The following is a 25,237-nucleotide window of genomic DNA, read 5'->3' as shown; positions in this document are numbered from 1 at the left end:
ATCTTGATCAGACCCTCAGGTTTTCAAAGAGGTTTATTACCAACAGGAGGAGCAGCCTGTCTGAGAGTCTGGCGGCCTGCGGTGGGCCCGTGCAAATCCTCTTGCTCAGGTGTTGCTCTGCGTGGGGCTCTTCCCGGGCCCGCCCACCTTGGGCAGCCTGGTGGCGCTGGGCTGGCGGGGCATCCTCTGGCTGGATCCTTCCCGGACACCGCGTTCTGGCAGTGTCGGGCCTCCGCCAAGGGCACCGCTGCCTTTGTTTCTCCCTGAGCAGACACAGAACACAGGTGTTAGCAACCGGGCAGAGGCCACCTCGCAACACCTATTGTCTGTGTCCCGAGAGCAGTGCCAGGGGCAGCTTGGCGTGTCGACCCCCAGCAACTGCCCTCCCCGCCAGACATGGTGACGCAGGAAGCGTGTTAGTCAGGCTTCTGGATTTGGATCTTGGAAGCTCTTCCTCATACATTTTCCTCCCTCTCCCCTCAGTGTTCTACAAATATTCAGGTTCACTGGGTCCTATGACTGGGCTCCTGCTGAGGACACGCCCTGTCCATGGGGCGGTCACGCCCAGGTGCAGAGCACAGCTCTGGCTGCTCCCCCACTGGTAACCTGCCAGATTTAGCCTGTCTTCTGCTGACAGCCAGGAAGGTCTGCAGTCATGCCTGGGCCAGTGCCTGTGGCATCAGCAACAGAGAGGACCCCGGGGGACAAGCGTGCCTGGGCCACAGTCCCTCCCCGTTGGGCCTGCCTCAACCTGGGCTCTCCTTCGGCCCGCAGCTCTGACCCCCAGCCTCCATCCCGGTTTAGTCCAACAGCCTGCAGTGGGGAACCGGGGGCTCTTGGACAGAAGACATGACAGTTTCCTAGGGGCTTGTTAAGTTGTTTCTGCTCACCGGCTGTCACTTGGGCAAGGGGAGGGACCTGCATTTGAGACTCAAGTCCGTGCTCTAATCCTCACACCTAGCTTCTCCGCAGGACTCCTGCAGGGATAGGATGGCCCTTCTCAAGACACTTTCTGGGAAAATTCTTCCTCAGAGAGCAGGAGGTCTGTGCTGCCTGGCATGGGGGGTGGGTTGCAGTGGCATCAGCTTGGAACCCTGAAAGCTTGGGTTTTCCTGGCGTTGCTTCTCCCCAAGAGCCCACGTGTACTCTATTTGACAGAAGTGTAGTAGTAATGGGTTCCTCAGTGCCGGGTGGAGTAGACAGGAGCATGTGGTAGGGTGAAGCTGGGCCAACTCTGTCCCAGTGACTTCCGGAGACAGAAGCAAAGAGAAACATCACCCCTCATCTCTGGTACAAATGCTAATCTTCTGGTCCCCACTGATTGACCCTGTGAGTACATGGGCCCCACCACTCTGCAGGGTCTCCCAATGTGCCAGTGCCCTGCTCAGGCCATGCTTCCCCCTCCCCACCAAGGCTGAGCCAGGCCAAATCAGGTCCATGGAGCCCGTGGCTTAGCCCCCGGTGCCGGGTTCTCCCAAAGCACAGCTCAGGCGCAGCTCCACCGCAAGCAGCAGGGCGGGTCCCAGCTGCAGGCCTCACTTTGAAGCCAGCTTTGCTTTGGCTTGCACATGTGTGAGTTTCCTCTCCCCCTCAGTGTAATGACCAGGGCCCCTCTGGACACTCAAGGATGAGAGGAAACCAGAAAAGAGCAAGTAATGTTCATCTTTAAATCTGACGAGGCCGATAAACCCTGGAAGTAAGAAACCAATGTAACTTTGAGTCATAGAAGGTGTCAAAGAAAACTATTTTAAGGATGAAAATAGCCCATTTATCCAGCTCAGTGTGATTCTTAGAACCCTAAAGGAATCACATGCTTTGGGCATTCGTGGGGAGACCCACTCAGGCCTCATTTTACACACGGCTGTGGAGGTCAAGAAGGTTTGCAGAGCCCAGTGGACCCAGCAAGGGGCATCTGGGAGCTCGTCAGGCCTGCTCCAGCTCCCTCCTGACAGGGTTATTAGGGTCCGATGGAATGCAGTGAGGACTGGGGCTGAGCCAAGGCTGACCACAAGCTGCGGTGGGGGTGGTGGGGACATGCTCCCAGGCCTGGTTCCTGTGGGGCCCTCTTAAGGGTCAAAGACAGATAAGGGTGTCTGTTAAAAACAGTCCGGTTTACCCTCCTACCCCTGAAACCAGCTGTGGCCACTCAGTGTTGGATGCCCCCTAATGAAGCAAATGCCCCAAATTCACCAGCCCATTGCCACCCGTGACTCAGGGTGGGGGACCTGAAGCTGGGGAACCACCCAGACCAGGTAGGACCCACTCTGCCATTGACCTTTGGAGTGGCCCCCGGGATCCCTGATCACCCACCCTGAGAGCTCTGCCACAGAGCTGGGCAGGAACGAGAATTATAGAAAGCCCCAGAGCGCTTTCTCCTGGGTGGTGGGCGCACCCCCTTATGGAGTCACAGACCAGATGGCTGCTGAGGCCCAATGTCAGGGACCGGCTGTGAGCCAACACTGAAGGCATGTTGTGTGCGGAGGGGTGGGGGGGCGGGTGGGTGAGAAATGAGAGGGAAAGAATACACCACAGCCCTGCTATCTGCAAGGCCAGCTGGCGGGGTCTGGTGGCCAGGATGAGCGGGCGGCCAGGGGTGTGCAGAGCACACAGCAGGGGCTTGATCGGTGCTTCCAGGACAGATACAGACAGAACAATGCACAACACGGACTGCAGGTGTGCGCTTTAACCCTTAGCCCACACTTCTGGGGAGGTGATCCCCACATGGACATGCCTGTGACTCCTCCAGGCACACAGCCCGATGCCGTGTTGGGGAGAAGCTCAATGTGAGTGCTCTGCAGCTGTGCTGCCCCCAGAGATGGGCTGCGAGCCACCTGCGTGGTCTTTAGCTTTTTTAAGAGCCATGTTAAAAAGTAAAAGAAACAGGAAATTGACTTAAATGTTTCAATTAACCCAAACATCCAGTATGTCGTTTTAGTGGGTAATCAGTATAAAAGTTATCCGTGAGGTGTCCATTCCTTCTGGTGCCAACGCTCAGGTACCTGTCCTCATGGCTCCACACACCAGACTCCACCTTATGCTTTCTGGGGGGGACATCTTTTTAGAATGTGTGGTTTCCCTAAACTTCAACAGCACACAACTGAACCTAACTCCACGTCCTTACGAAGACAAGCCTAACCCCCGTGAGCTCTCAGGACAGAAATGGTGAGCCTGACAGGTCCCACAGGGCACCTGGATGGCCAGGAACCCAGAGAGTGAAGCCCTTGAGTGGGGCTCCAGCCCTTGGTCTGGGTCAATCTCACTCTGATTCTGAGGGAAACCTAAGGCCAGCTGGCTCCAACGTTCCCAAACCCCCACCACCAGCCTAGACCACCAAGGTCCCCCATTGCTTACTCTGTGACAATGCTCCTTATTTTCTCTACCCAGATCCTGCCATTAACCAGGTGACCAGAGATCTGTGTGGAGAGATGCTTTGACATGCAGCCTCAGAGATCTATCTCATTGGTGACCTCTGCCTCTCGGCCTCAGTGTACTCCTGGCACGGCCCCTTATCTGCCCTCTGCCTCCACTGGGCATCTCCCCAGGGCCTCAGTGCCCTTGTACCCTGGCTGGTGGCCACCCAGCCCAGCAGGACCTATGGCCTGAGCACTCAAGGGGAAACGACCCTGTGGGGCCCAGTGCCCCATGCCTCTCCATTCCCTGGCCCGGGGCCTCCTCCCCACCTCCCATCCCTCTATGCAGTGCTCCCAGCCCCGCACCCCAACACACCCTTGACTGCACCCTCTCCCTCCCTCCCCACACACCCTAGCTCAGCCCCCTCCCAGGGGATGCAGCAGCGCACAGGACTCTGCAGCTGGTGCAAGGGCCCTGCCCCCAGCTTGTTTAACTCCTGCTACTCCAGCAAGGCCAGTGCTGTTCTTCGAGACTGGATGCCCGTCACTGTCGGTATGTCTAGCCACTGGACAGACAGCGTGTCCACCCTGCAGCCCCACTGTGCCCTCAGCACTGAGAGCAGGCCTGGCACTGAGCAAGGGAGGGAGTGGCAAACCCCTGAGTGAGGAGATCTCTCTCCTTTAGTCCCCACGCTCCTCAGGCCCCCTGTCCAAGCTCCAGGCACTCCTGGAACAGCAAGGTGGGTGATGCAGTGAGGGGCACGTGGGAGGGTGCAGCTAGAGCTCCCATGGGATTTCACACTCTTAACACACCAGCCTCATCGTGCCTGGCAGTGCCTGGAAGGCACCCCCAGCTCAGAAACCAGGCAGTTGAGGGGACCCATGGTCTGATCCTCCAGGCAACCAGTCCAGGTGGGTGATGGCATCTAAGAGGCCCAGGTGCCTGTCACACCTCAGGCTTTGCTCTCCACAGCACACCACGCTGTCCCTTCCCCGCCCCTTGGGTGTCCTCCTTTGGGCTGGGGGCAGCTATACAGAGCGCAAGTCTCACCAGCAGAGTTAGCCTTTGGGGACGGGGTGTGGGCCTGTCCTGTGAGCACTGCACTTGTCTCTAGTGAGCGGAGCTGTGAAATCACGCCGTCAGTCCCTAAGCTGCGGGGCAGGGATGGCTCACTGGGTCCTGCCCTTGCAGCTCAAAGCTGCTCTGGCTTTCTGGGGGCCACAGCAGTTTCCACGGAAACAGGAGAGAGTACCAACCCCCAGAGATAAACCAATAAACGCAACCTGCAAAAGGAGAGAACAGGCAGCAAGAGAACCGGAGGGAACCGGGGGGCCCCGGAGAAAGAGGCGAGTGCGAGGCAGCTGGGCCGTGGAGCAGAACTGGAGAGGCCGCAGGCTGCAGGGCCGAGGAAAAGGAGGGCCTTGCGGGGGGGGTACAGTTCTCGGCAGAGAGAAAGGAGGCTGCTGGAGGTCAGAGAGAGACACAAAGAGAGCAGACAGCGTGCATCAGTGAGGAGGCCTGCACTCCAGTGCCCAGGGCCTCTCAGGACGGGGTCACGGGCGCCCAGGGCCCAGGCACGCCCACCCACAGGGCCCAGCTGCCCTCCGCCCCAACGTCAGCCCCTTCTCAGGATGTTTCTGGCTAAGGAGCCAGCCTGGAGGTTCTGCTGCATTTCAGAGGGTTTCTGGGATGGGAAGCAGAAATTAACACCCGAAGCGGATTAGAGCTCCATCATGACACCCTGGTCACCAGCACCTGCTCATCCCCCAGCCATGACCCTCCAGACTGAGGAGGCCCCTCGGGCCTCTGTACCCTGCCAGCCATGGCTTCCAGGCTGCGCCCACTCACAGCCCAAGGATGGAAGCTTCACTGTCCAGATTCCTGGGTAGGACCTGGGCCGGGTGGGGTGCCAACAAGGGCACGCAGGAAAGCCTCTGCCCGCCCTGCTCCCTGAGGACTTCCGCAGAGGCTATACAGGCCATGAGGACAGGAACCAAAGCTGCCTTGTTCCCACGTTTGCGGGATAAAAACGTTCAGAGCAGAGGTGGGGAGGAACTGGGGTCGCAAAAGTCCCAGACGAGGTCTAGCCTGCCTGGGTCTCCCACCCTGTGTCCTCCCGATATGGAAGTGCACCCTCAAAAGGTGGCAGCAAAGCTAGGGACGAAGCTAGGGACGAGAGCCCAAGGGGCCAGACCTTGGATGGGCCCAGCCTGTCCTGGGACAAGAGGAACAGAAAGGCCTGCACTCACGGCCAAGCCCGCGCGGTGCCAGGCGCTGCTCCCCTTCCGCCCCCGTCCCCCTCCCCGCCGCCCAGGCCCGGCTCTGACCTCGGGTCTCAGGCACGCTGGGCGTGGGCAGGGGCGCCGCCGCGGGGTCCTGGGGCTCGCTTGCCAGCCTCTGCCCGGCGCACATGGACTTGAGCATCTGGAAGACTGCGAGGGGCGCCACGTTTAGCTTCAGCAAGTCCACCAGGATCCTGGCGAGAACACACGCTGCGGCAGTGAGCCCTACTCGCCCGGTCCGGCCGTCCCCGGGGACCCCGACTCCCCCGGGACCCCGCCTCCGCCGGGCGCTCACTTGAACACGTCGGGGTCCATGGCGCCGCCCGCCGCCTGCGCCAGCTCGAACAGCTCCATCTCCTCGGCGCTCAGCACCTTCTTCCGCCTCAGCGCCAGCTTCTGCAGGGCCGCCTCCAGCCCCGGTGGCGGCCCCGGCCCGGGCCCCGCGCCCGGCGCCGCCATCTGCGGACCGCAGAGGGCGTGCGCCGCTGGGTCCGGTCCCCGCTCCGCCCGGCCCCGCCCGGTCCGGCCCGCCGCGCCCCCTACCGGCCCGCTGCGCGCCCCTCTCCCCGCAGCGCCCACGCCATCCGGCGCTCAGACCCGGGCCCGGGCGGCTGCAGGCGTGTGTAAGTCCGGGCCCTTGGAGACGGAGCTTCCCCGCGCGCTAGCCGAGGTGGCGGCACCCAGTACAGCGCGGGCATTCTGTGGGCGCTCAATAAATGCCCATCGGGCCCAGAGCGTAACTGTTCCGTGCCGACTCCCCGGTAGGGGGCGCGCCTCGAAGCCCTAACGCACCGACACGTCTTTGCGCACGCGCGCTCCTTACGGCGGATTTCCCCGCTGCGCACGCGCGTTCCGAGGCGGTCCTTCGCTTTGCGCACGCGCCTTTTACTGTGTCAGCCAGAGGAGGTGGCGGCACATTTCCTGCTAGGCCGGGGGAACGTGACGCCACGCGCAGCTTGATGACGACATTTCGGCGCCGGGTCGCTGAATGGCGGCCTCGGTCCTTAAAGCCGGAGACGCTGTGGTTCCTTCAGGTGAATGGTGGGAATCGCGCGCGGTCCGGCCTCGCGTCCCGGCGGCCACCCCGAACTTCCGCCGAAACCAGCTCTGTTCCCACGCGAGCCCCGGGCCTCGGGCTGGGCCGGCAGGGCGCCGAGGGCCGGACTGCGCCTTCCCGCGCACCTCGCACGCCCCACCCCGGTGGGCCCGCGGTTAACGTTCGCTGCGTGCGGTGGAGGAGGGAGAGTCTGGGACTCAGCGAGAGGTGTGGAGGGAGCGGGGTGGGTCTCGGCCCCCGCCCGACCCGATCCTTCCTCGCCTCCCCCCGGTGTGGGCCGTCTTTGCAGAGCCTCAGTTTCCGCGTCTGTGACACGGGGGCCCCGGTGCTCCCTTCACGGGGCAGTAGTGAGCGGCAGGCGGAAGCACGCCCCGCTCGCAGCGCGGCCAGAGGGAGGCCCTGGCGAGATTGGCGTTGACGGGGCTGCAGCTCACGGGAGGGACCCCGAAAGCGGATCGGAAGCCGCTCCTGAAGGCAGCGGGTGTGGAGGTGGCGGGATGAAGCGGAGGCTGGGCACACAGCGCAGGCGGCGTGGCGGGGAGACGCTGCCCTCTCCCCAAGGAGAGGCGCTTGGGCGCCTCGGGCTCATTCCTTCAGCCGCTACCTCTGCAAATTTGCTCTAGGCAAGGAGCAGTATTTAATTCATCATCTCTAAAGCTCTGCCCTTAGCAAACAGTTCAGGGTTTTATGTCGCTTTGATCGTTTTGGAGTAGTGCAGTGTTCCCTGGACCACTTGGTTAAGGACTGAAACGTTTTATTTAAGTCATCCTTAAAACTGAAACCCATAGCTAGTTTAATTAGGAGTTGAACAGTCTCAGTGTTACTGAACTCAGACTCGGCTCCTCCCAGCTCAAAAGCCAATACTCCAGAGACAAGTGTTGGTACAAAGGAAAGGTTGCTTTACTCAGAAGGCTAGCAACCGGGTAGAAGGTGGAATGGTGTCCCAGAACGCACTCCAAAGATTCTGCTCAGCCGTGACAGTTTTTAAAGGGAAGAAGGGAAAGAATCTCAGAATCGAGGCAGAAGGTCAAGCTCTGCGTCATTTTCCATTGGGTGTGGACTGGCTGACTCTTCATGAGCTTTCTTCAGATGTTATCTTGCCTGCGTGATCTCCTGCCGGATTGCACAGGGAGAAGCTGGGGGTAGAGAGCTAGTCATTCTTTAACTACTTAATTTTTCATTCCTACTTCTTTTAATCTAGGGAAGGAATCAATAGGTTAAGCAAGGTATTATGTGCATTCAGTAGAGCATATGTCAGGAGTTAGGTTAAGTGTTGCCTGGTGACCTCATTTCTATAAGGTTTGAGGCGAACAGAAATGGGCAAACAGGAACGGGGCAAAGGAGCTGCTTACAGATCCCCACTGTCTGACATCATTCCATTTCTGTGGGATTAGGGGCAAAGGCTCATCTTCTGTAACTTCTTCATGCTGACATAGCACGCAGTATTCTTAGAGTGGAAGATGTCAACATGAGTCTGTGGCATCTCTTTGCTGACAATTTTAGTTGCCTGCTTACTAAAAATTGGGCAGAGCAAGCTACAATTATTTTGATGCCCACAAAGATATAGATTATTATGAGCAATAACGTTAATCTCATTGTCTTGAGGCCAGTTTTTGGAATCGTGCTAGCCACAGATGGAGCAGCTTATGTCATGGCTACTGTCTGGTCATCATGCATTTGGCTTTTTCCCTCTGGTGGCAGTTATAGTATCTGTAAAACAACTCAGGAGTGTACATCAGACACTGAAAGATTCTGTGACTCTCTTGTCCTAATCGTTAGCTGCTTGAGCCTGCTCTTTTGTGACTCAGGGAGACCAGGGAAACTTCAGCTTTTCTACAAACAAGAGGCAGGGGACTTGGAGGGGCCTTTGTACAGGGGTGGGGAGTGTGCAGGTTTCTGCTTGGTTTCATGGGAAGGTGTTCATAATGCCTCAGCTGCCCACCCAGCCTCTCCATCCACATACACTGCCAGTTGTTGCATCAGCACCGTTCCTTAGGCCATGGGCAGAGCTGTGCCAGGAAAGCCATCAGCAGCTCATCAGTGGGACTTGCATACTTCCTCTCTGCTCAGTCCGAGTCTGGATATTTTCAGTTTCTGATTGGGGGCACAGAGAGGTAGGATTCTGGAGAGCTACCCCTGATTTTCTGGTGGCTGTTCAAAGCCTCCATTGGCAAAGCTGGCTCGTCCCCTCCCTTCCTTTTCAGAGAGCACAAGTAAGACAGAGGAGATATGTCCACCTGTCTCTATGGGGGAGTAGTGAGGAGGTCTGTGGGTTTGAGTCTTGGCTCTGCCATTCCCCAGCTGGCGGAGGGCAAGTGATTTTTCTCTCTGCCTCCATTTCCTTATCTGTACTGACCTCGTAGGGTTGTTATGAGGATGTATTTTCTCTTCTTGCTTAACAAACTTCGCAGCTTAAAGCTGCATCTGTTGGTTGTCATGGTTATGTGTCAGAAATGTAGGCTCAGCTGGGTTCTCTGCTCATGGTCTCTCAAAGCTGAGATCGACCTGTTGGCCAGCTTTGCTCTTATCTGGAGGCTCTTGGGAAGAATCTGCTTTCAAGCTTATTCAGGTTGCTGGCAGGATCCAGCTCTTTGCAGTGGTAGAACTAAGGTCCCCATTTCGTTGCTGGCTATGAGTCAGGACTGCCCTGTATCTTACGTTCTCACACTTGAGACTTTAATTGTATCTGCAAAACCCCTTTACCGCAGCACCTAGAAGAGCGTTTGAATGACCAGAGACAGGAATCTTGGATGGCTGTCTAGAATCCTGCCTGCCTGCCACCGAGGATTAAATAAGAAATGTATGGAGAACCCTCAGAACCAGGCCTGGCATGTGGCAAGTGCCACACAAGCTTAACCAAGTGTTCCCAAGGGCTCCCTGCCACAGACCTGGCTCCGGGGCTGGACCCTGTGGACGGCAGGCACGTAAGCAGCATTTCTGTAAAGCGTGGGCCTTGGCAGTGCAGTGGTGCTGGGCTGCGCAGATATTCTCCTGGCCTTGTGTGTCTTGTGTGGCAGAGGTTGAGGTTTTTGTCTTTGTCTCTCTGCAGTGGTCCTCTAAGACGGCCCGTCTGGACCCTGCCCAGGAGGCTGCCATGGCATTCCCCCACCTGCAGCAGCCCAGCTTCCTGCTGGTAAGTGTCAGCTGCCCGCCCGCGTGCCAGGGTGATGGTTGCTCTGCAGCGGAGGGACTTGAGGGTTTTGCCACTGACTTGAAGAACTGTCCAGTGGTGATGTTTTGGGGGGATGTGCTGGAAATAACACTGGACTCGGGTGAGAACCCTCAGGCTCGACTCTGCCCTCTGTTGGTGCAGGACCTTGGGTTTATGCAGCTGCTGAGCCCTGGTTTTCTCATCTACAAGAGGAGTTGATTGAAATGCCGTTTCCTCAGTCTCCTGGGGTGTGGGGAGGAGCAAGGGAGAAGGATGTACACCCACATTTTCACATCTTGTAAATCCTTACACGAAAGCGAGGTGTTTTAATGACCGTAACTGTCATTGGTGAAAAACGGAAGGAGGCTGCTGTGCTGGGGCACTAGGCCTGCACTTTTTATAAACCTGTATTTGGAAGGATGTTCTTCTTCAGTGCCCCTCTAGAGCCAGCAGATCCGACCCAGGCCTGCACAGCCGGGTGTCTGCCTCTGACCGAGACCCTGTGGACCCCATCCTCGTGTGGAGGTGGCCAGGGCCTTGGATACCCTGGGCAAAGCCTTTGTGGTTAGAAACCTGGCCTTTCCTCCTGATGTTCATCCATGTGCACAGGGCCTTCTTCCCTTTGTGGTCAGAAAAGACGAGAGCTTTCCCTCACCCCTGATCTGGGGTACATTTCCTTCTTGTCCTGAATGTTTTCTGGCTTCTCTGTCACCAGAGTGCTGGCATTTGGCTGAAGCTGTCTGTGGTTTTTGGCCTGCTGCGTCTCTGAAGGTAACAGATAAAGGACGTCTTGGGTCAGAGGGCCAGTGACAACAAATGGTAGCTCACAATCACAGGGCTATAAATGGTGGGTGGTTAGCCCCGGGGGAAACTTCCCATTCACGTGCACACACTCAGTGAGTGCTCTGATCTGTGTGGGGTCCCCCCCTGGCTGCGGGGCTGACCCAGGAGCCAACCCCCTGCTTGTGGATTGGATCCGGGTGGATTTTGTTCTCATGATGTGCAGCTCTCTGAGGTAGCTGGGGTGCCTGACAGAGGGAGCTGGGAGCCAGCCTGGAAAGTCCTGGCCTAGAGAGCACGGGACCCTGGCCTCGCCTAGGGGTGTCCTGTAGGCCCTGGACACACGCACGACCTGATGTGTGAGGTGCTGGGCAGTCAGGCCAGTGCTATGTCTGATTCCTGCCCGTCACTTGGATTACTGTTTGTTTAGTTGTTTTTAAAGATTTATTTATCATTTATTTATTTAATTTATTTTTGGCTGTGTCAGGTCTTAGTTGCAGCGTGCAGGATCTTCGTTGAGGCATGCGGGATCTTCTGTTGCAGTGTGTGGGCTTCTCTCTAATTGTGGCTTGCAGGTTTTCTCTTCTCTAGTTGTGGCGCACAGGCTCCAGGGCGCGTGGTCTCTCTAGCTGAGGCGCACAAGCTCAGTAGTTGTGGAGCGCCGGCTTAGTTGCCCCACAGCATGTGGGATCTTAGTTCCCTGACCAGGGATCAAACCCGCGTCCCCTGCATTGTACGGCAGATTCTTTACCACTGGACCACCAGGGAAGTCCCTGGATTTCTGTTTTGACTCGCACCAGAATATCAGCAAAAGCTGCAAAGCAAATGTGCTCGCTTTATTTTGGTTTTTTGTGTCTCCTAGGCTAGCCTGAAAGCCGACTCTATAAGTAAACCCTTTGCACAGCGGTGCCAAGACTTGGTTAAAGTCATCGAGGACTTTCCGGCAAAGGTACAGTTCTGCAGCGTCTCTTGGGGGCGTGTCTCACACACTCCTGGAAAAGCATTCCCGCAGCTCCTGCTTCCCACCTCTGAGCGCTGCTCTGCGGAGGCCTGACTCTGTATTGCAACTCTCACGTTTGTGACACATGTAAACATGTGACCACGACCACGTAGACCAGGCTTTCTCAGCCGTGGGCCTTCTGTCCCACATGGGACACTTAGCAGTGTCTGGAGGCATTTTTAGTTGCCACATGGGGTGGTGCTGCCAGCCCCGAGTGAGTGGAGGCCAGGTGTGCTGGCATCCGTCCCCCAGGGCACAGCACAGCCTCCAGGACAAAGACGCGTCCACCCCCAAATGTCAGCAGTGCCAAGGTTGAGCCCTGCTGTAAGTACTGAAAGTATGTGTTTACGCCACACCCTGAATTGGCAGAGTAAGTGCGGGTCAGTTCAGAAGGCCTGCCTGGACCAGGAGTTGCCAGCAGATGACAGGAAGGGCTTGCCCTGAGGAAGAACGGATGGTTTCACCCTTTTTAGTAAAGCTCTCTTCGGGTCAGAAGTTTCTGGCATTTTTATTTTTATTTATTTAATATATTGATTGATTTATTGGCTGCGTTGGGTTTTCATTTTGTGCCTGGGCTTTCTCTGGTTGCGGTGAGCGGGGGCTACTCTTTCTTTTGGTGCGCAGGCTTCTCATTGTGGTGGCTTCTCTTGTTGTGGAGCACAGGCTCTAGGCGTGCGGGCTTCACTAGTTGTGGCTCGCAGACTCTAGAGCGCAGTCTCAGTAGTTGTGGCGCATGGGTTTAGTTGCTCTGCGGCGTGTGGGATCTTCCCGGACCAGGGCTCGAACCTGTGTCCCCTGCATTGGCAGGCGATTCTTAACCACTGCGCCACCAGGGACATCCCCACTGTGGGGTCTTATCCTCCTCTCTCCCTGCCCGACCCTTCTGCTTGCTCCCTGCGGTAGTTGGGGGTGAGGGCGGGTGGAGGCCTAGACGCAAGTGGCAAGAATCACCCAGATCATTTTGAACCTAGTGGATCTGGAAATTTGAACTGCCCCCCCACCACCCCCAGAATTTTTAAATAAACCTTTTAATCATACGCTGGCTTATGTGACGGGGTCAGACATGAAGCAGCCACGCAAGCACAACAAAAGGATCCACAGCTGCTCCTGTGGGTGCCACTGGTCCTGCTGGTCTCCGGGCCAGGGAGTGACGTCCTTGGCCCAGAGCCAGCAAGGGAGGCAGGCAGTGGTCCCCAGGAACTTGCCCAAAATCTCCCTGTGCTGTTGCAGGAGCTGCATGCCATCTTCCCATGGCTGGTTGAGAGCATTTTTGGCAGCTTGGATGGCGTCCTGGCTGGGTGGAACCTCCGCTGCTTGCAGGGCCGCGTGAGCCCTGTGGAGTACAGTATCGCCATGGAATTCCTAGACCCCGGGTAGGTTGGTCTGTTACCCCAGAGGGACTGGACTTTCTCTCACAGTGATCTTGTTTGCAGTCACTTTTAAGGAACCGTCAAAGCAAGATGGTTCACGGTTCATTTGCCCTGTTTTTGTTGTTCGTGTTCAGGGGCCCAATGATGAAGTTGGTTTATAAACTTCAAGCTGAAGACTATAAATTTGACTTTCCTGTCTCTTACCTGCCTGTAAGTAAGCTATGGTGGTGAGAGCCAGGCTTGGGGCCGGTGCCCCACGCAGTGGCTGCAGTGCTGGTGGGTGGGCAGGGGCCTGCAGGGCTGTGACAGTGGCCAGAACGTCATGGTATCTTTTCAGGGCCCAGGAGCCATCACAGATTGGAACTTCAATGTTTTGTTTTTTTTTTTTCAAAGGTCATCTGAACTCTGCCAGTGGGAGGGCCTGGTTGGCTCCTGGCTGAGTGGCAGGGCCACGTGACTGGTAGCTTTGTCTTTCTGAGTTTCCAGTCCTGTGGGGGCGAATTAAGGGGTGGCTCACTCATGGGTATGAGAAACAAAGCAGACAGGATCCATCGAGTGCCTGGCTGGGTCAGAGATGCACACAGCTGCAGCCCCGCTGTGGTGGGTCTGTGTGAGGACGAAGGGACAGAGTCTGCGTGAAGCTTTTTTTTTTTTTTTTTTGCGATACGTGGGCCTCTCACTGCTGTGGCCTCTCCCATTGTGGAGCACAGGCTCCGGACGCGCAGGCTTAGCAGCCATGGCTCACGGGCCCAGCCGCTGCCATGGCATGTGGGATCTTCCCGGACCGGGGCACGAACCCATGTCCCCTGCATCGGCAGGCGGACTCTCAACCACTGTGCCACCAGGGAAGCCCCGTGAAGCTTTTTTGCACAAGCACCGTGCAGAGGACAGCACTGTTCCCCAGGGGGGTCTGTGTGTTGGGCTCCTCGGCAGCCTTCCCAAGGGCCACCTCTGTCTGTCCACAGGACCCTGTGAAGGCGTCCATCCAGGAGTGTGTGCTCCCCGACAGCCCTCTGTACCACAACAAGGTCCAGCTCCCTGCAACCGGGGTCCTTGGCCTGCACCTGGCCCTCAGTATCCTTTGTCGGCCCCGCGGTGGGGGAGGCTGGGCGGCCAACACACAGCTGGGTGGGGGGCCCCGACAGCCCTGTCATTTGTCCCCTGACATGGCCCTCAGATCCATTCGAGTATTACATGTTCTTCTTTGCTTTGAGCCTCATCACTCAAAAGGTACAGAAGGGGTGCTCTGAGCTGGGTTTGCTTTACTGAAGCCCCCGTGCAGGGAGGGGCTGAGGCCCAGGGCTTGTGTCCACACAAAGAAGGGCTGGGCCAGCCGTTGGCCTGCCTTCCTCCATTTCTCCTCCCTTTCCTACCTCCTTTCCCCGGGTCCCCCTCCCTCCAGCCTTTGCCCCTCAGGCCACCCTCACTTAGTGAGGATGACAGGCTGGAGGCAGGCTTGATGGGCCATGTGGGGTGGGCTGGTGCCCTGAGTGGTGGTCAGGGAGGCTTCCTGTAGGAGGTGGCTACTGGTGTGGGCAGGGTGGGGGGATGGGGGTGTGTGTGGGCTGGTCAGGACTGAGGGGTCTAGTCAGGCCCTTCGTGGTGGGGGCTTTTCTCCTGGCACCGCCCTGTGATTGCTGGGTCAGCAGCCTGGGGCGGTGCCCACAGCCATGCGCTCACAGGAGCTTTGCTTTCCAGCCGCCCCCCGGGGCCCTCCACGTCCGCACTTCAGATTGCGCCTACTTCATCCTGGTGGACAGGTACCTGGCGTGGTTCCTGCCCACAGAAGGCAGCGTGCTCCCCCCTCTCTCCTCCAGCCCGGGGGGGCCCAGCCCCTCACCGGCTCCCAGGTGAGTGGCTGAGATGGCCTGAGCCCACCACTAGGTAAGGCCTGGCCCTTCCTGGTTGGAGGGCTTTGCTCATGGGGACAGTGGTGCCACTCCTTGTCTGGAGCACTTGCTTTTTTTAGGCCTGAGATTCTGCAGCCCCAGCTGAGCACAGGCTGGAGGGTGGGGTGAGGGGGACGTCTCTGAAGCAGGCAGGTTCTGTGGCCCTGTGGACGGGGCCTGGCTCTGGTATGGGAATGGGCCGTGTTCTGCTTGTGGCCGCCCTCTCCACACGCAGCACCCAAGCCCCATGCCCAGCGGTGAGCAGGGTGGTGAGGGACTCAAAGCTGAGAGCTGATTGGCAGCGCTGGGTGATTGGTCCTGGAGAGGAGGGGCTTGTGGGCAGCGCTGAGCTGTGGCCAAGTGAGACTAGCAGGGACCTGTGGACTCGGGGACCAGGCCTTTGCTGAGCCGGGGCCTGTGGTAAAGAGCCGCTGGCACGGGCAGAGCAGGAGGGGAGCGTGAGGCCGGCCTGTCCAGGGGTGAGGAGCCTGTGCTCCTCTGGCCCTTGCCTCACTATCCCCCGCTCCTTCCCTGGAGGCTGCAGCTCTTTCCTGTAGGTGCTGTCCCCCCACATCTGCTGGCACGTGCTGTGCCGTTACCCCAAACTCACAGAAGCTCCCAAGGAAAGGGGATGGCGAGGAGGAGTGCGGGGGGGGGGGGGCTGCACAGGTGTTGCTGATGCTGCGGCCTGGGGAGTGGGGGCCAGGGATCTGGGGTCGGGGGAGGACCCAAGTGTGGCCTGGATTCACACCCCCTCAAAGGCAGACTTCAGCTGCTAGGCAGTTTTCTGGGCTGGATTTGATTTGTTTTCACAAAATAATTTCAGATTTTGCACATTGCTACATATAACAAAGAACTTTCACAGGCCCTTCATGCCTGTTGATTTCCGAGTTGTTTTATTCTGTTTAATCTGTGTGTGTGTTTTTCCTGGGCCATTTGAGTAAGTTATAGACACGACGCCGTTACCTCTTAACATTTCAGGGTGTGTTTTCTGACAGTGTGTGCATCTCTGTAACTGCGGCCATTCCATTCAAATCAGGAGGCAGTGTTGCTGCCAGGCCACCATCTCATCCCCAGACCCCACTTGGGTTTCACCAGCTGCCCCACTCATGGCTGTCATGCAGCTGGGTTCCGTGCAGGGTCATTTCCCGCACGCGGCTGTCTCTCTGTTGTCCAGAAGGTCCCACAGCCTTTCCTGACCTTGACAGCTGGTGTGTGCACAGTGGGTTCTTGGGTGTTTCCCATGATTAGGCCCAGGTTGGGCATCGTTGGCGGGGGCACCGCAGTGGCGGCCGTGGTGCCCATGAGCCCGCTTGCTGGGCTGAGGGTGATGCCAGGTTTTCCTCCTGTAAAGTTAACGAAGGTCTTTGGGCCTCAATTAGTGAACGGGGGACTTAGTGGGAAGATCCACTGAGCCCCCGCTCTTGTCAGCAGTGTCGGCATCCCTCATGGTCTTCACTTCAGCCAGATCCACTGTGAATAGGGTGGTTGGCAAACAACGCTTTTCTGATCTCACCCGTCCTGCATTTATCAGTGGGCAGATGTGGATGGAAAATTCACTCTTCTGTTTGTTTATTCACACATAGCAACGTGGACTTGAGGGTCGTTGGACACTTCCACGGGTTGTACTTGTCGCTGCTGTCCTGGGTTTGAGGCCCAGATTGCTGTGGCCACACCCGTGGGAGCCTGCCGACAGAGATCTTCTTCTGTGTCTCCCTCAGGACGCCAGCCGTGCCTTTTGCGTCCTATGGCCTGCACCACACCAGCCTCCTGAAGCGACACATCTCTCATCAGACGTCTGTGAATGCAGACCCCACCTCCCACGAGATCTGGAGGTCGGAGACGCTGCTCCAGGTGAGAGCCTGGGTGCCTTCTCTGCTTCTGTTTCAGATAAACTGCTCAGCACTGCCCACCCCAGGGTGCAAGGGCCTAAAGACTGCCCCTTGGTCTGGGGGTGGCTGTCAATTGTTAGTGTCTCTGCTGTGACTGATGAGAAAGAATTTGCCCACCTGTCTCACCTCTGTGATACTGGCAGTGTTTTCACCCTGGGACCCCCTGTCCACAGAGTCCTATTTTATTGTGGTGACACGATGGCTGCCCAGCCTTTCAGTTTCCAGTGGCTTGGGTCACCCTCTCTGACCGCTACCGTGGTTTGGGAGGGGTGGATAGTAAGCCCTGCTGCAGCAGCGTGTTTAGGGCACTGAATGGGGGGGCCTCCCCTTGCTCAGCAGGACCCCATCCTCTCCATGCCAGGGGGCCCCAGTGGGGACGGTAGTCCTGTGTGTGACCTTATGCGGCACCAGCAGACCCCAGGCCTGTCTCTTCAGCGCCACCTTGGAGATATTCTGCTATTCTGATGCTGGATTCCAGGGCTGGGTGGGTCACCACAAGCATGGCTTGTTGAGAGCCTGGAGTGTGGATGAGATGGGGTTCTGATTTTATTTGGGAACTGAGGTAAAATACACATAATGTAAAATCTAAGTCTTAACCATTTTAAAGCATATAGTTGAGTAGCACTAAGTATGTTTACATTGTTGTAATGGGTTTCCAGAACCTTCCTATCCTGTAAGACTGAAGGTCTATACCTGTCAAACAGCAGCTCCTCAGTCCCCCTCCCACCAGCTCCCACACCCACCACCCTGCTTTGTTTCTGTGAATCTGACTCTTCTCGTTGCCTCTGTCAGTGGAGTCACACAGTATTTTTCGTTTTAATGACTCACTGGCTTCACTCAGCATAATGTCTTCAAGGCTCATCCACGTTGTAGTATGTGTCAGAATTTCCTTTTTAAAGCTGAGTTAAATTCTGCTGTGTGTGTTTAACTATGTTTTGTTTATCTGTCCATCTGATGGACACTTGGGCTGCTTCCACCTCTTGGCTGTGGTGAACATGAATGTGCAGTTCTCTCTTTAAGACCCTGCTTTCCGTCCTCTTGATTATCTGTTCTGAAGTGGGATTACTGGGCTGTATGGTAATTCTGTTTAGTTTTTTGAGGACCTGCCATGCTGTTTTCCATGGTGGCTGCACCATTTTTCATCCCCACCAGCAGTGCACAAGGGGTCCAGTTTCCCCACACCCTCGGAACACTTGTTGTTTTCTGGGTTTCTGACTGTGGCCACCCTAATCGTCGTGACTGGTCTGCTCTGCCCTGGTGATGTGGTGCTAAGCAGCGTTTCACGTCCTTGTTGGCCACGTGTGTATCTTATTTGGAGAAACGTCTATTCAGGTCTTTTGCCCATTTCTGAATTGGGATCTACTTTGTTGTTGACTTCTAGGCATTCTCTATATAGTCTGGATGTTAATCCTTTTTCAGATACATGATTTGCAAATATTTTCCCCCATTCTGTGGGCTACTTTTTTACTACGTATGTTGTGTCTTTTGATGCACTAAAGCTTTTAATTTTCATGAAGTCCAGTTTTTTCCTTTGTTGCCCATGGTTTTGGACTTACATCTAAGAAATTACTGTCAAATCCATTGTTGTGAAGCATTCCCCCACGCTTTCTTTTAAGGCTCTACAGTTTTAGCTCTTATATTCTAGGTCTTTGATGCATTTTGAGTTGTTTCTTGTTTACGATGTAGAGTGAGGGTCTGACTGTGCTCATTTGCATGTGAGCACCCTGTTTTCTCAGCAGCACATGTTGAAGAGGCTGTTCCTTCCCTCATTGAATGGTCTTGACGGCCTTGTCAAAGACCTTTTGACCAGCTATGCTCTTTTGCAGGTTTTTGTTGAAATGTGGCTTCATCATTATTCTTTGGAGATGTACCAAAAAATGCAGTCCCCTCACGCCAAGGTATGTTGCTGCCACGGTTTATCTTCCCACCTCCCGCGCTGGCCCTCGTCAGCCTGCTGCTGCTTGTCCTTGATTTCAGTTAGTTTCAAGGACTGGCTAGTGGGACCCAGCAACCTGACATCTCACCTCCCTCAAGTGCTGAGCAGCAGGCAGGTTGTCTTCTGTGCTGGGCTTGCACCCTGGCGGCTGAGGCCCGTCGTCTCTGGGCCTCCCCATGCTACTTGCAGAGCCCTCTCCGTGGTAGCAGGAACAGATGTGGTTGTGGTGCTCGTGTTCTGGGGCGTGGGAGCCGTGGGTGCCTTTGGGAGTCATTGCGCCTCCTGCTGTCCTGCTGCGGTGGCGCCCAGCAGACTCTGCCCACCTTGGTGGCCCTGCGGCCCTCCACGTCCTCCAGAGCAGCGGCAGCAGCCCTCCTGGCGGTGGGTGGGGTCTGACGCCCTCCTGGCAGTGGGTGGGGTCTGACACCCTCCTGCCTGTGGCCTGGGCTGTCTCCTCCTCCTCCTCTCCTTTTCCTTCTTCCCTTGCTAGGCAGCTCACAAGTGTGCAGAGGCCTGGAATCCCTGGCCCCCTCCCGGGGTTGTGGCCACAGGGCTGGTCGGGGTAGAACAGTTCTGTTGAGTTAGGGAGAGGTGCTCAGGTCCACAGCCTGCGCGCAGGACTGCAGTGTGCCGCTTCCGTGCAGCAGTTTGCTCCTTAGACTTTGCTTTTGCCACTGCCAGTCAGACTCCTCAAGGGCTTCCTTAGGAATTAAGAATCTGTGGGTCACATTGGAACAGTGGCCTGTGCCCTTCCCTCGGTGGTCCTGCTCCCCAGCCCAGGGTTCTGCCGCACGGAGGACTGGGACGCAGACCCAACACTCCTCTTAGAGCGCAGGGTGTCCCAGCCTCCGTCCTTGGCCCCGCACAGGAGGAGGAGGAGGAGAGCGGGGGTGGGGCCGGGAATCCATCCTGGGCCTCTCGCGTCGCAAAGTGCCCTCCATGCCCCCGTCTGCTTCCAGAGTGCACTTGCTGCTGCACGTTCCTGCCGCTGCCCGGCGGGCAGGGCTGGCTCCCCTGCAGGGCGCGCGGGGCTTGGTCTCGCAGAGGCTGCTTCGCGGTGTCACCTTCCTGTCTGCACGTCTGTGTCGGGAGCCCGGGGTAGCCCACCCGCTTCAAGTCTTAGCCGTAGCTCTGCCAGCCAGAGGGCCCTTCCGAGCTGCTGGTCACCTGGGGGAACACCGAGTCCATATGGGGAGGGGTCTTCCCGCTCCTCCCCATGGTCACAGGAGGGTGAGGGCTGCTCAGGTTGACTTGGGTTGGTGCCGGGGGGGGGCACCATGAAGGCCCCACCAGGCGCCAAGAAACCTTCTGCCGTTTGCCACCTGTTGAGGCCGAAAAACAAAACCTGAGGAGGCGGGGTGTGTGGGAAACTGCGGGGTCTGCTTCATCCAAGGCCCCTGCCGTCTGTCCAGGCCTGCCCCACACCACGTGGAAGTCCTTGCTGGCCCCACGTAACCCTGGCGTCAGTTTGCCGGGTTTTCTGGGTGCAGGAAGTGCAGCTCCTGGAGATCCCTTCGTGTGGCTGTGGCCGGGCTGGGTGCAGGCGCATGCACGCTCCCTGCAGGGTGCTCTGGGCCCGGGCTGGGGCCGGAAGGGGGACTGTGGGCTCCCCATTTCCTTGCTGAGTGCGGCTGTGCCCCTTCCTGCCCCAGCCCTGCGTGTCTCTGGCTGTGCCTGTCTCCCCAGCGTCTGGCACGTTCCTTCAGGCCTCTTCTGTGTGAAGCATGGCGCTGGGGCAGGAGGCGGGCCCTCATGAGGCAGGACGTGTGCTGGGCCGGCTCTGGCTGTGCTTAGCTGCAGGGAGATAGGGTGGAGGTTCTGGTGTTGGGGGCAGATGGTGTGCCAGCTCAGCTGTTACCCCTGGCCTCAGGGTTCCAGCTGCCTCTGGGTGTGTGTGGCTTAGTGTCTGGGGGCTCCTGGTGAGGTAGAGGGAGGTAGAGGTTGGTCTTCCCAGAATTAGAACCAGTAAGTGTTAGCACCACGTTAACCATTTCCAGGATGTGGGGCCTGGTGGGCTGGGAACCAGCCCCGTGCACAAAACCTTTCAGGATGGGACTCTGATTGGGTCTTTAACACCTGGGAATTGATTCCATCATGTGCTGATAAATTTCTTTTCCGGACAACCCAGGAAGTCCAATAAATTACATATTTTTCTCTTCTGGGCAGAGGCCTCCATCTAGAACTGGCTTCTCAAGTTTCTTTACTGAGCCTGGGTCTTCGGGCCTTGGTGACCAGCAGCGTGTCCCAGGGAGGTGGCTGGGCTGCTGACATGTGCTGCACCCAGTGCAATGGGGTCGGGCTGACCTCGGGGGCTGGAGGGGCCTCCCAGGTGACCTTGCGGTTCTGTCCTCCTTCTGCCTGGCAGCTGGAGGATCACGCCTGGAGGGGGTGGTTGGCGTCTCATTGGCCTGATGCTGCTGGGCTGTGATTGTTTGGATTGTCACTGACTTGTGATTTTGTTTTTTGTTTTTCTTGTCCTTACTTCTGGGCTCTTTCTCACTATTTCTTTCTCTCCCCTCCTCCTCCCCCCGCCCTCTCCTCTCGGCTTCTCTGCTGTTGTCTCTCAGCTGGAGGTCCTGCACTACCGACTCAGTGTCTGCAGCGCCCTCCACAGCCCTGCCCAACCCAGCCTCCAGGCCCTCCACGCCCACCAAGTACTGGCCGCTTTCGTTTTGTTCCCTTTCACCCCCGCCCCATGGTTTAACCCCAGAGCTCATGTCCTGCGCAGTAGCCAGGGTCTGGCTGGGGGCTGGCTGGGGTGACCAGAGACCAGTTCCAAGCACAGCCAGGCCCTTCGGCCTGGACCTGGGTTCAGGGTGTGCGGCCACATGGCTGGGAGTGATGCACAGGATCCCACTGGCTGTGGGGGAGGTCACCGAACCCACCTGGCCAAGCCCCAGGCCAACCATGGTGTCGAGTCCTCGGGTATCTTAGGGCTCTGTGCTTAGCCCTGTTCGTGGGGGCAAAGTAGTGTGGCCTTTGCAGTACAGGCCTGGTGCTGGGGACTGACCAAGGATGTGGAGGCCCTGGGGCTCATGGGCGGTGACCTTGTGGGGACTGCCGTCTGCTTAGGCAGGAGTGACCAGGGATGGACTGTGGTCAGTGAGCTGGGTGTTTGGGGCCAACGGCATTGTGAAGTTTGCTGCTCCACGACACGACCGCTGGGAAGTCTGGTCAGAGACGTGTGTCTGGAGCTGTGCTCACGGCCAGGGATCTGTTCCCCTCACCCTAGGTGGGGCCACACACCACTGAACTTGAATTTGAGCAGGTGCGGCAGCTGCACTGAGGAGGGAGAGAATGTTCCAGGAGGGGTGCCGAGGGCGGGCCACATGCAGAAGTGGGTGCCACTCAGGCCTGGGCTGGGGAGGGCCTCACCTGGCAAAGAGCAGGGCCCCTGCCTTCACCTCCACAGCGGGAGGCCTGGCCCCGTAAGTGTCCACATGCAGCTGTGACCGGGGGCTCCTGTGGGCATTTGGCTCAGGGAAGGGAGGCACTGGAAGAAAGCACTTTGACAAATGTAGAGAGAAAGTAGCCCAGTGGTGTCCAGTGTGGTTGCTGGGCGTGGGGCAGGGAGTTGCCCCTGCAAACGTGGAGGGCGGGGGTGAGATGCGGTGGGGGTTTCAGTTCTTGGGAACGATAAAGGGGATAGCTCCCTAGGCAGAGTCACGGCCTGGCACAGAGGATGCTCTGTGGTTTTTTATTACTGTTAAAGTATCCTTTTTTTTTTTTTTCCAAAACGCTGGAAATCCACCATATAATCTAAAAATAGACACATGCAGAAGGACATTACCCCCCGCCTCCCACCCCAGGCGTAGCGGCCTTGGGGTGTGTTGCATGGGCCTGTGGAGGCATTTCCGTGCCAGGGAGGCCTGTGCAGACCGTGCACTGGGCAGCGGGGGGGCGAGGTGGGGGGCTGCCGGTCAGTGCCCAGCTTCCTGCACGTAGGGCCGGGAGCCGCCTTCACCCCACTTGGCGTTGCTCACCTTGGGGTGAAGCTGCCAAGAGCACTTCCAACAAGTCTGTCGAGGCCCGAGGGCTGGGGGTGGGCGTGGGGAGCAGGCGGCCGGCCCCCAGGCTTCCCCCGTGTATGGGGGGTCTCAGAGACCCTCCTGGCCTTTGTGAACCGAAAGCTGAGCTCGCAGGACTGAGGGCGTTTGTCTCAGAGGCTCCATGAAGGGGGTTGAAGTGCAGGGAAGCACATGGCAGAGCTTTTGCCCCGGTGGCTGTCCCAGGGTGCCATGTGTGGTGCATCCATGAGGGGAGAGGTGGGCACAGCCCAGCACGAGGTACTGACGAGGGCCCTCCCCCCAGGAGTCCTTCATGCCCACCGAGGAGCATGTGCTGGTGGTGCGGCTGCTGCTGAAGCACCTGCACGCCTTCGCCAACAGCCTGCGGCCCGAGCAGGCCTCGCCCTCTGCCCACTCCCACGCCGCCAGCCCCCTGGAGGAGTTCAAACGGTGGGTATGGGCTGTGGGCAGGGGGGCAGTCACCTCGAGCCCTCCTGGGACTGTCTCCTCACTGCCACCCTGGCCCAGAGGTGGGTGGGGTCCGCCTGGCTGCTTCTCAGGCTGGCCTAGGAGAGGCCCCATCTTGCTTCCCCCTCTTCCCCCTTCTTCCCCTGTGGCAGGAGAGCAGCAGGCTGCTCGGTGCTGCACCTCACCCCCACCCCACCCCACCCCGGCAGGGCAAGGGCCGTGGCCTGACTCCCAGGCCAACAGGGCCAGCAGAGCTGAGGCACACACAGGAGCCACACTGGATCGGCCACGTGTGTGTGTGTCCCTGGAATGTTCTCTAGCTTCTCTGAACTTTGGAATTTCCTCTGAGGAATGGGGCTAAAAATAGGAGGCCTTGCCCCCAGGGGGTACCAGGCTCCCGTGTCAGGTGATGCCCCCTCTCCCACAGGGCTGCCGTCCCGAGGTTTGTCCAGCAGAAGCTCTACCTCTTTCTGCAGCACTGCTTTGGCCACTGGCCCCTGGACGCGTCGTTCAGAGCTGTGAGTGTTGTCCTACGGCTTTTGCCCTGCGTGTGTGCATGAGGGAAGGGAGCCTTGGGGGCCTTCTGTGCTGTTCCGCCAGCCGCGACCTTGAACCCAGCTGTCCACGCAGGGTGGGTTCCCAGCTTCACACAGCTGCCCTCCGCTGCACTCGGGGGAAGCCTGCTGGGTGACCTGTTCTGAGGGGCCAGGCATCTTGAGGGGGCACGGGCTCCCCCTGCGCCCCTGCTCACCTGAGCGCCAGCCACCTGCCCCAGCTGCACGTGTTTCCCCAGGTCCTGGAGATGTGGCTGAGCTACCTGCAGCCCTGGAGGTATGCGCCTGAGAAGCAGGCCCCGAGCAGCGACTGCCAGGCCCGGAGTGTGTCAGAGAGATGGTGAGCCCAGACCCGAGGTCCTGCAGGCAGGGGGCCCGGGCCACCCCCTTGTCCCCTGCTGGGACTTGCCCAGGTTCCAGGATTGCTCTCTTGGGGACAACGGGCGGCCTCTGTCCTTCTGTCCCTTTCCCACATTGACTCACATAAACCTCCCCATAGCCCTTCCTAGCCAGCCCTGCAGCGTGGCTGCCCCGCCCCCAGTGGCCTTGTTCCTGGGAATGGGCCTCGTCCGTGGAGGATTCTGTCCTTGGGGCCTCACCTTTGCCCACTTGTCCTGCCTCCTCGTGTCACCCCCGGCCCCTCTGCCACCATTCGTGATACCTGGGGGAGACCGGAAGCTGAGGAGAAGCCCTGATGTCCGTCCGCCCGCAGGGCGCCCTTCGTGCAAGAGAACCTGCTTGTGTACACCAAGCTCTTCCTCGGCTTCCTGAGCCGCGCACTGCGCACGGACCTCGTCAGCCCCAAGAACGCACTCATGGTGTTCCGCGTGGCCAAGGTCTTCGCGCAGCCAAACCTGGCTGAGATGATCCAGCGGGGTGAGGCCCCTGCCAGCCCTGTCACCCGTGAGCTCGCGGGGGTTGCGTGTGTGCCCCACAGGAGGGGAACGGAGCCCTGAGCCGCATCCCCTGGTGGCTCGTAGTGGCTTTGGGAGGCTGTGGGCTGCTGTTGGGCTCTCCTCATAGCTACTCCCCTGTGGAGATGGGTGGGGGTGGAGGGACTTCTGGGAGCTGGGCCTGCGCCGTGCGGTCACTGCCCTCGGGGACCTATGGTGGGACCCGATGTCCGTGCTCTTGGAGCCGCAGCCAGGCTCACATCCTGCCTTCCAGGCGAGCAGCTGTTTCTGGAGCCCGAGCTGGTCATGCCCCACCGCCAGCACCGGCTCTTCACGGTGCCCACGTTCACTGGCAGCTTCCTGTCGTCATGGCCACCAGCCATCACCGACGCCTCCTTCAAGGTGAAGAGCCACGTGTACAGCCTGGAGGGCCAGGACTGCAAGTACACCCCAATGTTCGGGCCCGAGATCCGGGCACTGGTGAGTAGTCGGGGCCCTCTGGGCTCTGGCATTTCACACCCCTTCCCTGTCTTGTTCAGTGGAGTCTAGTTTTTTTCTGATGATAGATGTACCCTCTTGGAAAGTGCACCTTAGTCCTTAAAACTCA

The 25,237-nt window shown here is 58.2% G+C and overlaps 2 protein-coding genes across 14 annotated transcripts in view; one reads left to right on the top strand and one right to left on the bottom strand.

Annotated features, from left to right (window-relative positions):
• Positions 1-15: 15 nt before the first annotated feature.
• Positions 16-6,400, bottom strand: MZT2B (mitotic spindle organizing protein 2B). Of its 2 annotated transcripts, XM_032654247.1 has the most exons (4): positions 5,929-6,400; positions 5,679-5,827; positions 4,635-4,814; positions 16-263 (listed from the first exon to the last, which is right to left on the bottom strand). In XM_032654247.1, exons 1-4 carry the CDS (start codon positions 6,090-6,092, stop codon positions 106-108), a joined length of 651 nt encoding a protein of 216 aa, XP_032510138.1. In that variant the 5' UTR covers positions 6,093-6,400; the 3' UTR covers positions 16-105. The 2 variants fall into 2 exon arrangements, with proteins under 2 accessions (XP_032510138.1, XP_032510137.1); XM_032654246.1 differs by lacking the exon at positions 4,635-4,814 and having other exon boundaries at positions 5,929-6,390.
• A 111-nt stretch (positions 6,401-6,511) lies between these two features.
• SMPD4 (sphingomyelin phosphodiesterase 4) overlaps positions 6,512-25,237 on the top strand; it is a 20,885-nt gene continuing 2,159 nt past the window's right edge. Inside the window, exons 1-17 of one of the 12 annotated variants that reach the window (XM_032654234.1) lie at positions 6,534-6,667; positions 9,740-9,823; positions 10,557-10,612; positions 11,484-11,570; positions 12,852-12,994; positions 13,126-13,201; positions 13,957-14,065; positions 14,169-14,221; positions 14,690-14,841; positions 16,602-16,734; positions 18,599-18,670; positions 21,276-21,362; positions 23,020-23,165; positions 23,611-23,701; positions 23,977-24,077; positions 24,450-24,613; positions 24,905-25,110. In XM_032654234.1, coding sequence (XP_032510125.1) covers positions 12,975-12,994; positions 13,126-13,201; positions 13,957-14,065; positions 14,169-14,221; positions 14,690-14,841; positions 16,602-16,734; positions 18,599-18,670; positions 21,276-21,362; positions 23,020-23,165; positions 23,611-23,701; positions 23,977-24,077; positions 24,450-24,613; positions 24,905-25,110 — 1,410 coding nt within the window. In that variant the 5' untranslated portion in view covers positions 6,534-6,667; positions 9,740-9,823; positions 10,557-10,612; positions 11,484-11,570; positions 12,852-12,974. Of the gene's footprint in view, positions 6,668-6,688; positions 6,898-9,398; positions 9,615-9,739; positions 9,824-10,556; positions 10,613-11,483; positions 11,571-12,851; positions 12,995-13,125; positions 13,202-13,956; positions 14,066-14,168; positions 14,222-14,689; positions 14,842-16,601; positions 16,735-18,598; positions 18,671-21,275; positions 21,363-23,019; positions 23,166-23,610; positions 23,702-23,976; positions 24,078-24,449; positions 24,641-24,904; positions 25,111-25,237 lie in introns of those variants that run through there. The other 11 variants (XM_032654229.1, XM_032654226.1, XM_032654225.1 and 8 more) reach the window with 11 other exon arrangements.

This window comes from Phocoena sinus, chromosome 14 (assembly GCF_008692025.1).
Source record: "Phocoena sinus isolate mPhoSin1 chromosome 14, mPhoSin1.pri, whole genome shotgun sequence".
NCBI classification, from domain to species: Eukaryota; Metazoa; Chordata; class Mammalia; order Artiodactyla; family Phocoenidae; genus Phocoena; species Phocoena sinus.
This window is presented reverse-complemented; position numbering and strand designations above follow the sequence as displayed.